General features: G+C 43.0%; 1 protein-coding gene across 3 annotated transcripts; it reads left to right on the forward strand.

Annotated features, from left to right (window-relative positions):
• The first annotated feature begins 10042 nt into the window (after nucleotides 1-10042).
• On the forward strand, nucleotides 10043-16046 carry LOC310861099 (uncharacterized protein). 3 transcript variants are annotated; one of them, XM_083768405.1, is made up of 9 exons: nucleotides 10043-10114; nucleotides 11183-11249; nucleotides 11538-11638; nucleotides 12016-12150; nucleotides 12515-12643; nucleotides 13197-13250; nucleotides 13426-13644; nucleotides 14318-14413; nucleotides 14981-16046. In XM_083768405.1, the coding sequence occupies exons 6-9, from the start codon at nucleotides 13197-13199 to the stop codon at nucleotides 15278-15280; spliced, it is 669 nt and encodes a 222-aa protein (XP_083624531.1). In that variant the 5' UTR covers nucleotides 10043-10114; nucleotides 11183-11249; nucleotides 11538-11638; nucleotides 12016-12150; nucleotides 12515-12643; the 3' UTR covers nucleotides 15281-16046. The 3 variants fall into 3 exon arrangements, with proteins under 3 accessions (XP_083624531.1, XP_083624532.1, XP_083624533.1); XM_083768406.1 differs by having other exon boundaries at nucleotides 12515-12624; XM_083768407.1 differs by lacking the exons at nucleotides 10043-10114; nucleotides 11183-11249; nucleotides 11538-11638; nucleotides 12016-12150; nucleotides 12515-12643 and having other exon boundaries at nucleotides 13011-13250.
• Nucleotides 16047-16372: the final 326 nt, after the last annotated feature.

Raw genomic sequence — 16372 nt, forward strand, 5'->3', positions numbered from 1 at the left:
CACAAGGTGCCCTTTTTTTCACTTGACCACCTGCCCCTCTAAATGTCTGTGCACGCCACTGCCATACCTTGATTTTGTGGATGCAACTTTGGTGCACCTGAAATATTTTATAATTATTTGTATGCAATTTTTCATTTGTGTGGACATAAATACATTGTTAAAATGCGGTTACGATTAGACATTCAGAGGTTATTATGTTTAGGAGTCCAGCGATACCAGATGTATACAGGAAAAGAAAATTAATGGCATGAATGATTGCTGTACTAAAATGTAGATGTCCTCACAAGTATAGTAATTAATAGGAACGTGTGTGTGTGGTGCAAACATGTGTGTGTTGTTTAGAGTTACTATCTTAACTGTGTTGTCAACCCCTCCGTATATGGAGGCCTTACAGGCACACTTGCGCGCGCACACACACACACACACACACACACACACACACACACACACACACACACACACACACACACACACACACACACACACACACACACACACACACACACACACACACACACACACACACACACAAACAAATTGAAACAAACTGGACAAACACCAGATGTACAGCATGTAACAATGCCAATTTTCTACAGTACCTCCATCTATTGAGACAGGAGATTTACTGTAAGTATCCACTTACAGTACATAAATGACTCCTTGTGTTGTAGTACCCAGTGGTTCCCAAACCGGGGTCTCTGGGCCCAAAGGGGTAGTTCACCCCCCAAAATGACCACGGGCTCTCTGGGCCCAAAGGGGTAGTTCACCCCACAAAATGACCAGTCAGCCACGCCATGAAGCCTTGAATTCATTGGGTTTTCACTGTACTATGTAGTGCTTTTATAGTATCAGCAATGCAGGTATACAAGTAAGTACCCCTTAGACTATATTGTGCAACAAAATATATTTATAAACTCAATACCACTCACTGCAATCCAAGGAGGACTGCAGAGCTGAGTTATAGATGTCAGAACGGGAAGGATAAAAGGTTTGTTTGTGACAGTTTATTTCAGTACCCAGTCTAGACATTCATTGGCAGACAAACGTTGGCCAAAGTGCAGACAGTGCCACGTGCCACGAGTGGTGATTCTCACACTTGGGTCAATTGAGCTCTCTGTCTACCGAGCAATCTTTGTTCCTACGCTCGCCGATGGTCATGAAGTGTGGGTCATGACCGAAAGAATAAGGTCACGAATACAAGCGGCCGAAATGAGTTTTCTCCGACGGGTGGCTGGCATCTCCCTTAGAGATACAGTCACAGTCACACGAGAGAGACTCGGAGTAGAACCGCTGCTCCTTCGCCTGGAACGGAGTCAGCTGAGGTGGTTCGGGCATCTGGTTAGGATGCCTCTCGGGCGCCTCCCTAGGGAGGTCCTCGACACACGTCCCACTGGGAGGAGACCCCCGGGGGGCAGACCAAGGTGCAGTTGGAGGAAACACATCGACTCACTGGCCTTGGAACGTCTCGGAATCCCCCAGGAGGAATTCACTAATGTTGCTCTGGAGAGGGAAGTCTGGAGCACTCTGGTGGAGCTGTTGCCCCTGCGACACGACTACGGATAAGCGGTTGAAGATGGATGGATGGATGGGTCAATTGAGGGGGTTTCAGCAGGGGGACGCCAGGAAAATGTATTGTATACTTTGAAAAATCTTGAGAAAGTGTGGATTTTTTTAACACAAATATTGTCTTAAGCATATTCTCAGATGGGAGTCCATGGCCAGATCCATAGCAATTTGGGGGTCCTCGGGACGTAAATGTTTGAGAACCACTGTGCGTAGAGAGAGCAGTGATGCCATCATCTCAACCAAAAACACACAGGTATTATTGACACAGCTGCTCCATTTATGAGGCTAATAAAGAAGCTGACCGGTGGAATACAGGCTGCCTCTGTGACTCCGCTGGTCAAATAAGAGGCACATGCTCTCCTGGCTTTGACATATTAGCCGGTACGGTCCGTGTGCCAAGCGACTTTAGAGATGTTCCACCACTGTGTTGTGGTGCCAAGGTTTGGACATTGATGGCAGTAGTACTCAGTGCTCACATACTTTAGTAAAAGTTTCAATGCTACAATGTTAGACTTTGTTACATGAAGTAGAAGTCCCGTATTCAAAATGTACATAAATATCGGTATCAAACTATACTTACTCATTGTGCAGAGCCAGAATGTCCCATTTCAAATAGACAATCAACCTTATATTTCGAAAACAAAGCAATACTGCCTCATCAAAGTTGGTGTATAGTGACTTTATATATTGTCAATTACTTGCATGAGAGGCGGAGAGGTGGTGGAGGTAGTTGCTTTATAGCAGACAGTTTGCGGGTCCAATGGAGTTAAGAGGTTTTGTCCAAAGCGTAAATTCCATTCATTCAAACTTTTTTTTATATATATATATATATATACATACACACACACACACACACACACACACACACACACACACACACACACAGAAACCTCTGGCTGTATTTTAACTTTGCCGTACTTTATCATATTACAGTGTCACACAAAAGCATCAAAAGTAGCAAAGCAACACGCTTTGAGCTTGTGTAGATCTGCTAATCTTGCTCGTTTTGGACAGTTTCCACCCGACAGAGACGATATACAATATTTTTTAATCTAGTCCCATATTGCGCTCATCAGAGCAATAATATGGTCACTGAATTATGGTCATTTGAACTGTTAAACAGCTGCTGTAGCACTGCATGCTATAGTGCTATGTAGCATATATGCGTATACGATTTCATTTTTGGTACGACTATTCTCATGCAAAACCCCTGTTTATACCAAGTAGAGAGCCCTTCGAACCCTTAGGGTGTGACTATTATTCTAACGGGCACACCCCTGAAAAAGTGTTTGTGCTATGCAACATGTGTGTGTGAGCTTGTAGATCGGCTATATTCACAGACGAGATTAAGAAGAATTATAATAGACCTCTCGGGGATCGACTCGATCATTTGAAGTGGATAATAATAATTCTTATTATTAAAGTATCCAAATGTCCCTGGCTGCTGTGTGCTCAGCTGTCCCGTTGGTGCTGATGTCACAGAGAGCCACCGGCCAGCCAGGCGGTTGCATAAGAAGCTGGAGACACATGAAAAGACGCAAAGCCATGGAAATGAAAACCTTCTCTTCTCTCCGGTCACTTCCACAAAATATCACACACATCCTCCTCCTCGCACGGGCAGCTACTGGCCAAAACACGCCCTGACAACTCCAACACTATCCTCTCTCTCTCTCTCTCTCTCTCTCTCTCTCTCTCTCTCTCTCTGCCTCAGCAGTCTAATATGGCTGCCGTATGCCCAAATTAAAACCGTCAGCACATGAGAGACGTACTGTGCGTGCAAAGCGTTACCGTATTCACATGTTTGATATCTGCCGGATTCTGGAGTTATTCACCCAAGAGGCACATTCTTTCCCAACGTGGCGGGTGGGTTTACAGCCATATCCTTCCTCCAAATGAGCTCCATAATGACTTCATACCGAAATATTGTTCTCGTTCTCGCTCTATCGCGCTGCAGTAAAACAAAATACACACAGCCGCTTATAACATGCCGTCATGCAATCTGCGCGAGAGAGAGAGAGAGAGAGAGAGAAAGAGAGAGAGAGAGAGAGAAGGGCCATAAAAGTGGCATTGTCTGAATTCTCCCCTCGCTGTGATTGAGGGCTCCAGAACCAAAACATCAAATTGTTCCCAAATGCTGCGAGTCCAAATCTCCTGTCGACCCACGTGACAATGAAATCCATCACTCTCTCTCTCGGAGGAAAGCCAGCCAAGGAATTCCAAACATGTTTCGATGCAAAAGCGAGTCGGAGAGTCGCACGCTGACTCGACGTCATGCACTCGCTCACCCCACTTACCCTGCCCCGCACACTGGGATATGACAGGAAACTGTAAAAGACAATCAGAAAGAAACGTTAACTTGTTTGTGTGAGTCCCGTTGTAATTGCAATTTACGGTTTTTGGCATTTTGCACAGACTTTAGCTCCTATCCGGAGCTACTTACGTGGCGCCGCTGTGTTGTGGAAACCTTGTATGTTCAAAACCGTACATTTTTTGGTAAATGGAAAACAGAACCTGTTAGTAGTTACTATTTAATCACAAAAACTCTTAAGGCTGTAATTTAAAGATGAAATGTTTAAGTTTCTGTGTAGTTTTAGTTGACTAAAACAATAGGATTTTAGTTGACTAAATCAAGTTGATTTAGTTAACATGCATTTGTGGCGGGCCTTGATATGGCATCGTTCTGCTAGGTTCCTATTCTTCTCTTCTCCACCAGTCGGTTTAGTTTTGTTCGACGGAATTGTTGATATGATATTTTTGTCTGGTTTTCGTTAGTGAAAAAATGTAGTGGACGAATATTTCCCATCATAGTTTTTTTTAGACGGAATGAACACTATATCATTCTCACAGCGATACGGTGGTCGTTGAAATGTATATCAGCAGAACTGTCCTGTAAGGACAACTCTTGACCGGCTCTGTTCGTTCCGGTCCATGTGACTACGTGACTAGTGTGACTGTGACCAAACCCCTGTTTTTGCCGGATGGTATTACCGTTCTGGTGATCCTGGGGTCCATAATAATCTCTGATTAAACAGATAGTATTGTATCATCACAGGAACGGTGATCTGTGTGAGAATAGAGAAGATGATAATCACTGCTGAGAGCCATGCAGTGACAACATCACAGGAGCCAGTTTCTCTGTTTCTATCTGACAGCTGGGAGTCTACTATTACACACATGCACGCACACACGCACGCTCGCACGCTATCACGTACACCATGGGTTCCCAAAGTGACCCCTAGGGTCCAAATGGACCCTTATGGGTCTGTAACTCTGAGAGTGTACACATGGAACCAAATGGACCCGTTACAATATAAATTGGGGGTCCCAAAGATAGAATGTGGGTCTGTAGACTAATGCATGTCAAACTGGGGGTCATTGAAATTAAACGGGTTGATAATCACTGCTAGAGCCGTCAGAATCTTCTCTTCTCTATGGGGGTCCCTGGCATATCTTCTCTTATGGGGGTCCCTGGTCAGAATCTTCTCTTATAGTGGTCCCTGGCATATCTTCTCTTATGGGGGTCCCTGGTCAGAATCTTCTCTTATGGGGGTCCCTGGCATATCTTCTCTTATGGGGGTCCCTGGCATATCTATTTCCAAATGGGGGTCCGTGGGCTCATCACTGTCCTTGACACGAAAAAGTTTTGGAACCACTGACGTACACAGCACTGAAGATAGCCGATCCACAAGCTCAGAAAGTCACGCTCTGTGACACATTGTGAGCTTGTAGATCGCCCATTTCCAGCATGGCATAACTCTACAACCACTAAACCTAACCTCTAAATGTCTAATTATTATACCTCAATATTGTGTACTACCTAAATCTAAAAATCCTTTTTGACAATTAAATAACCATTTCTCCTGTGAGGACCAGTACAATAATGTCCTCAGAATGTCTATTCCTCCAATTCTATCATGCTTATGGGCCTCATAAGTGTAGGCTTATAGTGCACACACGCACGCACGCACACTCCACACTCTGGTGGTGACATATTAACTCCTTAAGCATGGTATTGCAAAAATTCCTCCAACCTTAATGACGCCCGTTGTTGGGCATTAAAATGAAAGAAGGTGAAATCCATTCTCGGAGCCAAGCACTTTAACCACTAACACATGGGCCTTCTGCCATTCAACTTAATTGATGGAGGAATGGAAATCATTTTGCCCCAATCCCATCGGAGGTAATGGGGGCTGGCTCTCCCTCAACACCCCCCCCCCCCAACCCCCCACCCCCTGTTCTGATTAGATTCGTGTCCTCGCACAAGTGCACTTGCCAATCACATCGCAAGTAGAGAGTTAATTTAAGAAATGGAGATGAGAGATTTCTGCCCGACAGCATGGAATAGGTTTTGTTCACTGGCATGGTTTTGTAAATGATCTGTTAAATGGTAACTGTGCGTCTCTGTCCAGAGTCTAGAGACAGAGATAAAACGGAGAGATTTGAGAGCACAGTGCATGGTTAGAGACAAGCTCACTGTTAGGACCAGGCTGCTGCCAAGCTCAAAGATGGAAACTACCAAAAGAGTGAGCAAGACATTTGAACTGAATCAGTGCATTCCGTTCAGCTATTCTCCTCGCCCAGGGGCGGAGGGGAGAGAGAGAGAGAGAGAGAGAGAGAGAGAATCTTTGTGTGATAGCAGTTCATTTATTTTTTATGTTAACCACTTGAACCCTAGCATCACTATTCTGACGAACATTAGCCGAAAATGGTAGATCTGCTATTTTCAGCAAAGATGTTTGGTGTAGTGGGAAAACAGGGCAAACCAAGAACATGCCAAAGGTCAAGTTCACAAACTATTAAGGGTTTAAATGGTGTCCAAAAAAAAGAACACTGATCAATAAAGACATCTATGAAATCCATGGAAATGTAGTGAGTGTCTGTAAAGTTTGGAATGAACAACTCAGAGTATGTATTCTGCTCTTATGTTATTATACAGTATTTGACGGTGCATCTCAGCCTCTACCTCAGCCGTGGTACAGTGAGTGACCACACACTCTTTGTCCTGGAGGTAGATTCTTGTGTCGTCCTCTCTCTATGGCCAGACTGCTGTCTCTCATGTTGTATTTGGTCAGGATCTCTGCTTCTGCTTGCAGGATCTCAGGTCTCTGCTTTTTATCTTTGACCGTTAACAGATGATAACTTTCTACTCATGTTTTATGGCCAGATATAGCAATTAAGTTTGTTTTGAGCTTTGGCTTGATACAGTAGGTCCAATGTTTATTAGTTCACTAATTTGGTTGCAAAGCAGTGCTGGTCTGCAGAGAGAGCACTTGTTCTCTCTCTCTCTCCCTTTCTCTCTCTCTCTCTCTCTCTCTCTCTCTCTCTCTCTCTCTCTCTCTCTCTCTCTCTCTCTCTCTCTCTCTCTCTCTCTGTGTCTTTGCCTGACAGCTCGGCAATCAAAGGCACCAATTGGGTATCCCAGTAAAAGGCCACGTAAACAGAGAAAGCTGACTTTCGTTGTTTCTTTTTTTGTGTCATTGTCATCACAATCACATCAGTGACTTCTCTCCTCCAGTATGAGTCACCGCGCGGGGCGTCATCCAATATCACTTAGTTCTGATTTCGGGGAAAGCAAAAGCACATTATCCACCGCACACATGCATTTACACGTGGCCTTATACACACATGTACCAGCACAAGATGCATGATATTATTTTCTCACTCACACACACACACACGCACTCCCAACTGGTTTTGATTGCGAGTGACAGGCGACGTCACTATATCACTCACAAAGTGAGAGGGGGACAAGGCCACTAAACCTCGGTAGGTGGGAACGCCGCATAATGCATTCTGGGAAACGGAGGAAGGAAGAGGGCAGGAGGGGGTCACCGCAAAAACAAACATGTCTGTTTCTCCGGCTCCTTTGGGGAAACTGCGTTATTGTGCATTGTTCTTAAATGCTTCTGTACTCCGATGTGCTCATGGTCCCGCGAGGAAGCTCTCCACGCGGCAACGCACACATGCAATTGATCAGGAAACAGATCAATGGGGCAGCTGCCAACTGCAGGAATGCGGAATGCTGCGAGAGTGTGCCGCATATTTCCAGCAAAAACGCAGTTTAACGCACACACCTCTGCTGTGCAAGGCGGGGGAGAATCAGCATGAACGGCAGGTGTAACTATACGCACTGCAACTGTCTTCAGTGAACATTTGTTTTAGAGATGGTGTAGATTGTTTTTTTGAGAAAATGTCCGACCCCCAGAATACTAAGGTTAACCGCTTGAACCTCAGAATCCGTATTCTGGGAGGACTAACGTAGGGAAATAGCTGATCAACAAACTCACAATGTGTCACACTGGGATGCGCCGTGAGCTTGTCGATCAGCAAAAAAAGATATTTAATGAAGAGCAAAAAAAACGAAAGGCCACTAGTATAAATCCCTGAGGTACTCCTAAACCAGATAAAACCACTGTTGTCCACTGTTACCCCCCCAGTCACTGTTATCCACTGTCACCCCGCCACAGAGTCAAGACCCCCTCAGTCACTGTTATCCACTGTTACCCCGCCACAGAGTCAAGACCCCCTCAGTCACTGTTATCCACTGTTACCCCGCCACAGAGTCAAGACCCCCTCAGTCACTGTTATCCACTGTCACCCCGCCACAGAGTCAAGACCCCCTCAGTCACTGTTATCCACTGTCACCCCGCCACAGAGTCAAGACCCCCTCAGTCACTGTTATCCACTGTCACCCCGCCACAGAGTCAAGACCCCCTCAGTCACTGTTATCCACTGTTACCCCGCCACAGAGTCAAGACCCCCTCAGTCACTGTTATCCACTGTCACCCCGCCACAGAGTCAAGACCCCCTCAGTCACTGTTATCCACTGTTACCCCGCCACAGAGTCAAGACCCCCTCAGTCACTGTTATCCACTGTTACCCCGCCACAGAGTCAAGACCCACTCAGTCCACGCAAATTATTTGATTTGAGCCGTCTGTGTTCTCTCTTTTCTTGGTAAATTATTTTCATTATGTCAGTTACTAGTGCGCTCTGTTAGTGTGTCATGTGTTTCTAATTCAGTCAATCTACTTCCTGTAAGTAAAACAAGTTAACTAATCATATAACGGGAGGCTCTTGTTTTGAAATCCGCACTTTGTTGTTATTAGCTATACTTGTTGCAGATAAGCTACTATGACACTTTTCAGATGTACGCAAGACATCACATAGATTACTTTCATGCAAGATTTTGGCTAAAGTTCATATTTATGAAAGCCATGCTCACCGTGACTTAAACAATGTACAAGGCTGTACGTTAAATTCTTCAGACCGACCGCAGCATGATGTGAGTGCTATTAAATATCTCATGCTGTGGCGCTGCACGAGATGTTCGCAGCGCCACACAGCTGTAGCTCTGATAAATTCCACAAAACGTAAATGATGTAATGCATGAGTTTTTGAAGAGCAGGGACGTTGCATTGTCCAGTAGATGATCGTAGATCGTGCTCAGTAGGCGCGGGCAGGGCAGTGCACTGGACACACAAAGGAGCAAATAACGGGCAAATAATGGCCAAAATGGTGCATTTTATATAGTAAATGGTGCATTTTATATAGCGCTTTACATCGATTGTGCATTACATTCACCCATTCACACACACATCCATACACCGATTGCGGCGGAAGCCATGCAAGGTACCAACCAGCACATCGGGAGCAATTTGGGGTACACTTCGACATGTAGTCAAAAAGTGCGTTGACACGGGTCACACTATACACGCCACACTGGCAGGTTCTGGCTAGGGGAAACACTGGGATCTGACACTGCAGGTTCTGGCTAGGGGAAACACTGGGATCTGACACTGCAGGTTCTGGCTAGGGGAAACACTGGGATCTGACACTGCAGGTTCTGGCTGGGTTCAGGTTCTGGCTAGGGGAAACACTGGGATCTGACACGGCAAAATCATGAGCGTTCATTTTACCGTGCACTCTGAGCTAAAATGAATACTCACAATTTCGAGGTACTGTATATACTGTGAATGCTGAAATATATAGGTACACTCAAAAAAGTAAAACAATCGCCTTGTAAGTACGACTATTAAAAAAAGGTATATTAGCTTAATAAAATCTGTGAATATCACTTATGGGATCCTTTTAGTTGGATATACAATAATTATTGAGTAAAAATCCAACTGTTATTTGTGAGTTAAATGTACATCTATTGTTTTAGTTAATTTCATGAAAATAAATGAGTATATGCCAAACTGGTAATATTGGTCAAATATATATACAAGTCTCAGTAAGTTTCCATCATAATATTTGAGAATGGAGTAATCATACAGATCAGTTTGAAGAAATGTAATTATTACTCATTCCTACCCAATATTATTAGTAGATACGGTATCTACTAATAATATTGGGTTGAAATGATCTAAGATACCCATTAGACACGCCTACCTGCCTCTTATTGGCCAGAGTTCATAACAGCGATGAAAGCCGGACCGATACGAGTCATCCCGAGTGGCAGGCTGGCAGCCATTACAAAATTTACAGCAGAAGCAGCAGCTGAGCCGCGCCACGCAAGTGAAGTTACAAGAGAAGTTCTCCTTCATGGTAAGTAGCCAGCTATCAAATGTTAATTAAATGTTGACCGTGTCTTCATACTTTTTTTTTGGACCGGACTAAAGCCATGGTTTACATGACGCTCGTATAGGGCTAGCAAAACTAACAACTGTCAAGACTAAAGAGTGCATGCTAATTTTCATTCAGCCCCACCATAACGTAACGCCTGTGGTCGTCGACACTATACACATAAACTACACATGTTTCAGCCATGTACATATACACAATATCATGTTAAAATGCATAGAATAGCCTACACATTATTTGCGAGGGAAAGTTCGCGCCGAACGGGAAGGGCTCAGGGCTGCATGGTAATTGTAGTTCATTTGACTTACGATTGTATGTATGGCTCACTGAAAGAACTATCAAAATGGCCGCTATAAACGCGGGCTTATTTATTATGTTGAATTCTATGCTGTAATACTAAACTAAACAATCATGCTTCATCTATACAGTAAACGTTAGACGATAAGCTTGTTGTTTTGCGGTGCCTGCGTGCGGTTCATGTTTTACGTAGACCAGCAGTATAGGCTATAGGCTTGAGCTTTTAGAAATATTACTTTTGCTAAGGGGGACATAGACCAACAGGGGAGCCCACGACGGGACGGACGGCCGCGACCGGGCGTCGCTTAACGGGGGAGGATCATGAAGAAGTGACGCTGAGGAAGCGACGCCATGGGCCGTCGGAGCCCCCCCTAACCGACCGCAATAGGCGGAACGGGCTGGCGGGGCTGCGATATTAAAAAAATTTCAGGGAGAACTCTTGGGGCCTCTACGCAGCTGCGTAGTTTGCGGTAGAATGCGGTGAATAAATCTGCAGGCAGGGTCAGACAGTGCAATTACATGTGGACATTGTCATCCAACACAATCATTGGAATTATAAACTGCATGTAACGAAATGCATTTAGATCAGTGCTAAATGTCTGTTAGCAAAAGTAATCATTCTAAAAACTCAAGCCTGCTTGTGAGCTTGTAGATGAGCTATATTTCCACATTTATGTTTTTAAAGTATACGGTGTAAAGTATACAGTTTAATGTTGGTTAATGTTTGTTTTGTAGACTGTTGAATAAATCACTGCAGCCAAGAGCCAACATCAGACAGAGTGGACATTGTCAACTATAGCCTGTAAGTCCAGTATCATTAAGGCATTTTATGTACTAGCCTACTACTAGCCAACTTCTTATGCTGCAATCACACTGGCAGATGCAAAAGATACAAAGCTACAAACATTGGCTGTATCTTCATGTCGCTCACTTCCATTACAAAATAATAGTAGACTAGACTGTATCTTTGCATCTGTCCGTGTGACTGTGATCGCAAGATTAGGTATTTGACTATTTATGGACTAAAGTCCTGTATAAAAATGTATGTTGCTTTGTCTGATCATGTGCATGTCTGCATATTTGTCTGTAGACTCTGTAGGCATCAATGTCTGGCTCCTTCTCTGTTTGATTCTCCTTCCCTGCTGCTGCCAACAATAAAGCCTCACCACTGCTTGACCTGGGTTCCAGGAGGTAACAACCGTAAAAAACACACACAATGTATTCATAATTTCATATATACATCGTTGCTGTTGGGCAGAAACCTCATATCTCCATATTTCAACGTTTGATGTTTTGTCACCAATACTACAGTGTCTGCACAAAAGTAACAATAAATAGCCGGTCTACAAGCTCACAGCATGTCTCATTGCGTTGTGTGCATGCTTGTAAATCTGCTATTTCAGCTTTTTGGGGGTTTTAAACTATTAGTCTTTCTGTTGCATTTATAAATATTGAATCAATGAAAAGTATTGACAAGAGCTAAGGATTGAACAGTGTGCCTGATGGGAAATTAACAGGGTTTCATTTTTGTGTATTTAGTCTTATTTTCTACTGTCCATGTCTTCCAGCTACACCTCAACTCTTTGTCTCCCGGTATGCTGTCCTCTCTGCCTCCCGGTGGCTGTCCCCCAGGGCCAGGCATCTAGACTCATACAGACAGCAATTGAACAGTCTGGACAAACAAGTGACTGGATACCTTACTGGTACGACACTGTTTAATAATTGTTTTACAACCTTTCTATACAGTTATTCAACTATATTCCTGAAACATTGTGTTGCAGATAGTATTCATTTACCACTGCGTTGTCTGCTCGCTTAAAGTAGCAATAAATAGCCGATCTACAAGCTCACAGCATGTCTCATTGTGATGCGTTGTGTGCATGCTTGTAAATCTGCAATTTCAGCTTTTTGGGGGTTTTAAACTATTAGTCTTTGTGGCATTTATAAATATTGAATCAATGCAAAGTATTGACAAGAGCTAAGGATTGAACAGTGTGCCTGATGGGAAATTAACAGGGTTTCATTTTTGTGTATTTAGTCTTATTTTCTACTGTCCATGTCTTCCAGCTACACCTCAACTCTTTGTCTCCCGGTATGCTGTCCTCTTTGCCTCCCGGTGGCTGTCCCCCAGGCATCTAGACTCATACAGACAGCAATTCAACAGTCTGGACAAACAAGTGACTGGATACCTTACTGGTAGGACACTGTTTAATAATTGTTTTACAACCTTTCTATACAGTTATTCAACTATATTCCTGAAACATTGTGTTGCAGATATTATTCATTTACCACTGCGTTGTCTGCTCGCTGCCTTATATGAACACAGCTGCTTCAATAATTCTTCCCTGTGTAATATTTTGATCCTTGAGGAGGATAATTAAAATGTTGAATCATTGAGATTTTACAGTTGGGACTCAGTAGATGTAGTTTATCAGTGATATGGATTTGAGTGGTGCCTGACGGCTCCAACTGCTATGTCCATATGTATGTCCTGATGAGTACGAATTGGGGTTGATTGGGCTGATTCAGGTCACACACACAGCAGCCATAGTACAGTGTACAGTACGAGTTATACTGTAGAGTATGAGTTGTACAGTACAGTACGATGCATATAGTTGCATCGCTCAGTTCACACAGGTGTGATTTTTATAGATTAGTTGGTATGACAAATATTAGTCAAACTCATTTTTGAAAGAAACATTACATCAGTCTGTTGGTTCCCTGTTAACACCTAGTGTATCTCTTCTAGATGAGCGTCAAGGATGTAAAGGAGAGATGGCTGGCCTTGTTTGATGCTTCACAAGTGAGTAAATTGGATTCTTGTAGCAGGGTTCAACAGAAATGACATCCTGCATGTGACACACATTTACATTGTATTTAACCAATTGTACCCATTCCTGGAGCAACAGTGGTGGAAAATGGATGTACAAGATCACAATGTGTTTTGTTTTTCTCCCTTCCCCTCATCTGTTTTTCAGGTCAGCGCAGAGTTCAAGTTGATCACTACAATGAAGCTTGAGCCGAAATTCATGGAGATGTTGGACCTCCACACACCTAAACTGGACCTCTACACACCTAAACTGGACCTCTACACACCTAAACTGGACCTCTACACACCTAAACTGCTGTCCATGTTCCAATCTAAGAGAGGTGCTGTAGGAGAGCCACATCGGGCAAAGAAGAGTGCTCTGCTTCAGGTAATAAACCATTTAGACCTGAGGATGATTCTTAAAAACGGCTTCTAAATCAGAAAATAGCAGATATGCAAGCTCACATTGCATCTCACTGAAGTCTGTGAACTTGCAGATCTTCTATTCTCGGTATTCATTCACTTTAAAAAGCTAGAACAAAGTTTGTGTTGTAATTTCCTTGACATGTTGTAACTTCACATGCGGGTGAGAAATGTTCCTCATTGACTTCCACTGTAGTATCTTGCCTGTAACGCAAACCTGTCAAATGTCCTAGATCAGTCCCATTAAGTTAATTACGATCACTTACTTTAGATACTAATGTATCCTAAACAGTCATCACTATGTCTCTGTCCTGTCCATTCCCTGATAGACGAAATGCATGTCTTAATAGTCTTGTCAGTACTAAACCCCTCTTATTCCTAAACTTCTTTGCTTTTTTACTATTTTGAAAAACATTTTTGTTCATTTAGATTGGCTAGTTGACCAATTTTGTTTTTCAAAAGAGTAAAAAAGGCAAAGAAGTTTCGGGATAATGTGTTTAGCACTGGTGGAAATGGGGCCCTAAATGCTAAAACTGTGTGCAGACAATTGAAACGGTAGACTTTAAAGTTGGTAAACAAAAGCCCAGCTTGAATGTGCAAAGTAATGCATTGTATTAAGGATAAAACTTTGTCTGCAGAGTGGAAACCCCATACAGCTAACCAGAGGAATCGTGATCAAGTGCCTCATCGACCATCTGGGAGAAGAGCCTGGTGCCCTGATCAAGGACGTTGAAGTTAGTAAAATAAAGTATTTAACAATTTGTAGTTTTAACTAATGTCATCATCATGGCTAATTGTGAGACAATATCTCAAACGTGCCAAGAACGGCAGAGTGAGGAGCTTGTTTTGTGAGAAAGTGTCCAGAGAATCAGGTTGTGAGATGGCATGTCTAGTGCTACTGCAGTTCAGACATGTGTTCCTACATACTAAGTAAGGTCACGATACACTCAGGTCTGCACTGCACATGGATACAAGTTCCATAGCAGCATAGACGGCAGCATGTCTTAATTATGGAAGCATGTTGTACAGCAAAAATAGCAGATCTACAAGGTCACAAATTGGCAATAGAATACATGTTTACAAGCTTCTTCCATGAACATGAATGGTCTCAATCTGGCCTCAATCTGTGATTTCTTCAACTGGTTGGCAGCAAACGTTTTCAATTGCAAACTCAAGACACTGACGGAGGTCCCACCCAGAGCAGGGAATTGTGCAACAGTAGTAACTGTTTAGAATGATAATACCGTGAACATCATCATTACGTTTTCATTCATGAGATTCTATTTTTACAATGTGTGCAGGATGCTGGTGTCGATGTAGAAGAGGAGTTGTCGGGGGAACTGATGACTATCTACAGTCTGCAAACTCAATCACCAGCTGCTGATGTAGGTATTGTTATTGAGGGCATCCCTGTCCTCAACAACCTCGGCGATATTAGCAGAGCCTGCTGCTATCTCCTGGGACTGACCTACGTGTTTGACTTGAAGTACCCCAAGAAGTTCAAATACATCTTGGAGGTTTTTCAAAAGGTACTGCTTGGACTAGACCCTCAACAGCTTACACCCAAAGTGCAGACACTGAAAAACTGTCTGCTTGGCTAGTGTCCTGACTGACAACTTCAGTTTGAATGTTTTCAGTGGAAACAGATTAGTAGGGAACCACATCACATACGGCACTGACTGATACTGCACTGTTCAAAAGGAAAGCCTATTGTATAAAGCATACAGCAGCATGTCAGATCTGTGCGTCTGACAGACTTGTTTTGAAGTGGAGGTGCTTATGTGTACACAGTGCATATAGCCAATTAGAATGTATTAATCTGTACAAACCTCACCGATAGACAGTAAAACGTTATTTTTATTTTTTCTATATTAAGAAATTCTTCCCCATTTGACCTTCCTGCTTTTTCTTTTTTTTTCTTATACAGTAATGGGTTATTGATTGCTCCAAGCACATTACTTTAAAAACTAACATTTGTTGCTTAAAGGGCCACAGTTCTTTTATACTTAATGTTCATTTGTCTGGGTCTTGTTAAATAATGCTTTTGGGGTTCATGTTTTTCGGTGCTGTACAATTTTACAACTACACCAGGTTTTAATTGTATGCGTGTTGGCTGTTGACCAACTATACTTTCAATATGGTGTCTGCATGTGACCATAGATGAATGTTTTCAAAAAAGAATGGCAGCTATTTTTGCTATGATGAAGTAGCCTATCAAATTGTGTGTGTGTGGTATAGATAATCAAATTGTGTTTTCAGGTGTGTGCGCATGTTTGTAGATCGGCTAATTTGGGTGCTAGACACCGGCATGCAGGCAAATTAATTAACCTAAACCTAAAATGTTTATGTCAAGTATAGTGTGACGTGTGTGTGTGTGTGTGTGTGTGTGGGGGGGGGGGGGGGTAGACAATCAAATTGTGTGTGTGCGTGCGCGACTGCGCGTGTGTGTATACGGTATAGTTTCGGTGGGACACCGGCAGGTAATTCATTAAACCCAGCCTTGACTAAAAAAAAAAGTCAAATGACCATCCTATCATGTTTGTCCTCTCAACTATAGTGTGCGTGGACTTTTGTTTTGTTTTATTTACCTGCCATAGTAGGAAATGTTTAATGTTCTTAAAATGTATTTGCTGACATTGTAATTTGCACATTGTTTCGTGTGGCCAGACTGTTTACAGTATGTGAATGTTTAA

Source organism: Protomyctophum parallelum, assembly GCF_964188405.1.
Source record: "Protomyctophum parallelum genome assembly, chromosome: 7".
Taxonomy (NCBI): Eukaryota; Metazoa; Chordata; class Actinopteri; order Myctophiformes; family Myctophidae; genus Protomyctophum; species Protomyctophum parallelum.

Bases quoted from the DNA above. Each gene is read 5' to 3' on its own strand.
- LOC310861099 (XM_083768405.1), top strand. From the start codon at position 13,197: ATGAGCGTCAAGGATGTAAAGGAGAGATGGCTGGCCTTGTTTGATGCT. The intron at 13,251-13,425 runs GTGAGTAAATTG...TCTGTTTTTCAG, and splicing joins CCTTGTTTGATGCTTCACAA to GTCAGCGCAGAGTTCAAGTT. The intron at 13,645-14,317 runs GTAATAAACCAT...CTTTGTCTGCAG, and splicing joins AGAAGAGTGCTCTGCTTCAG to AGTGGAAACCCCATACAGCT.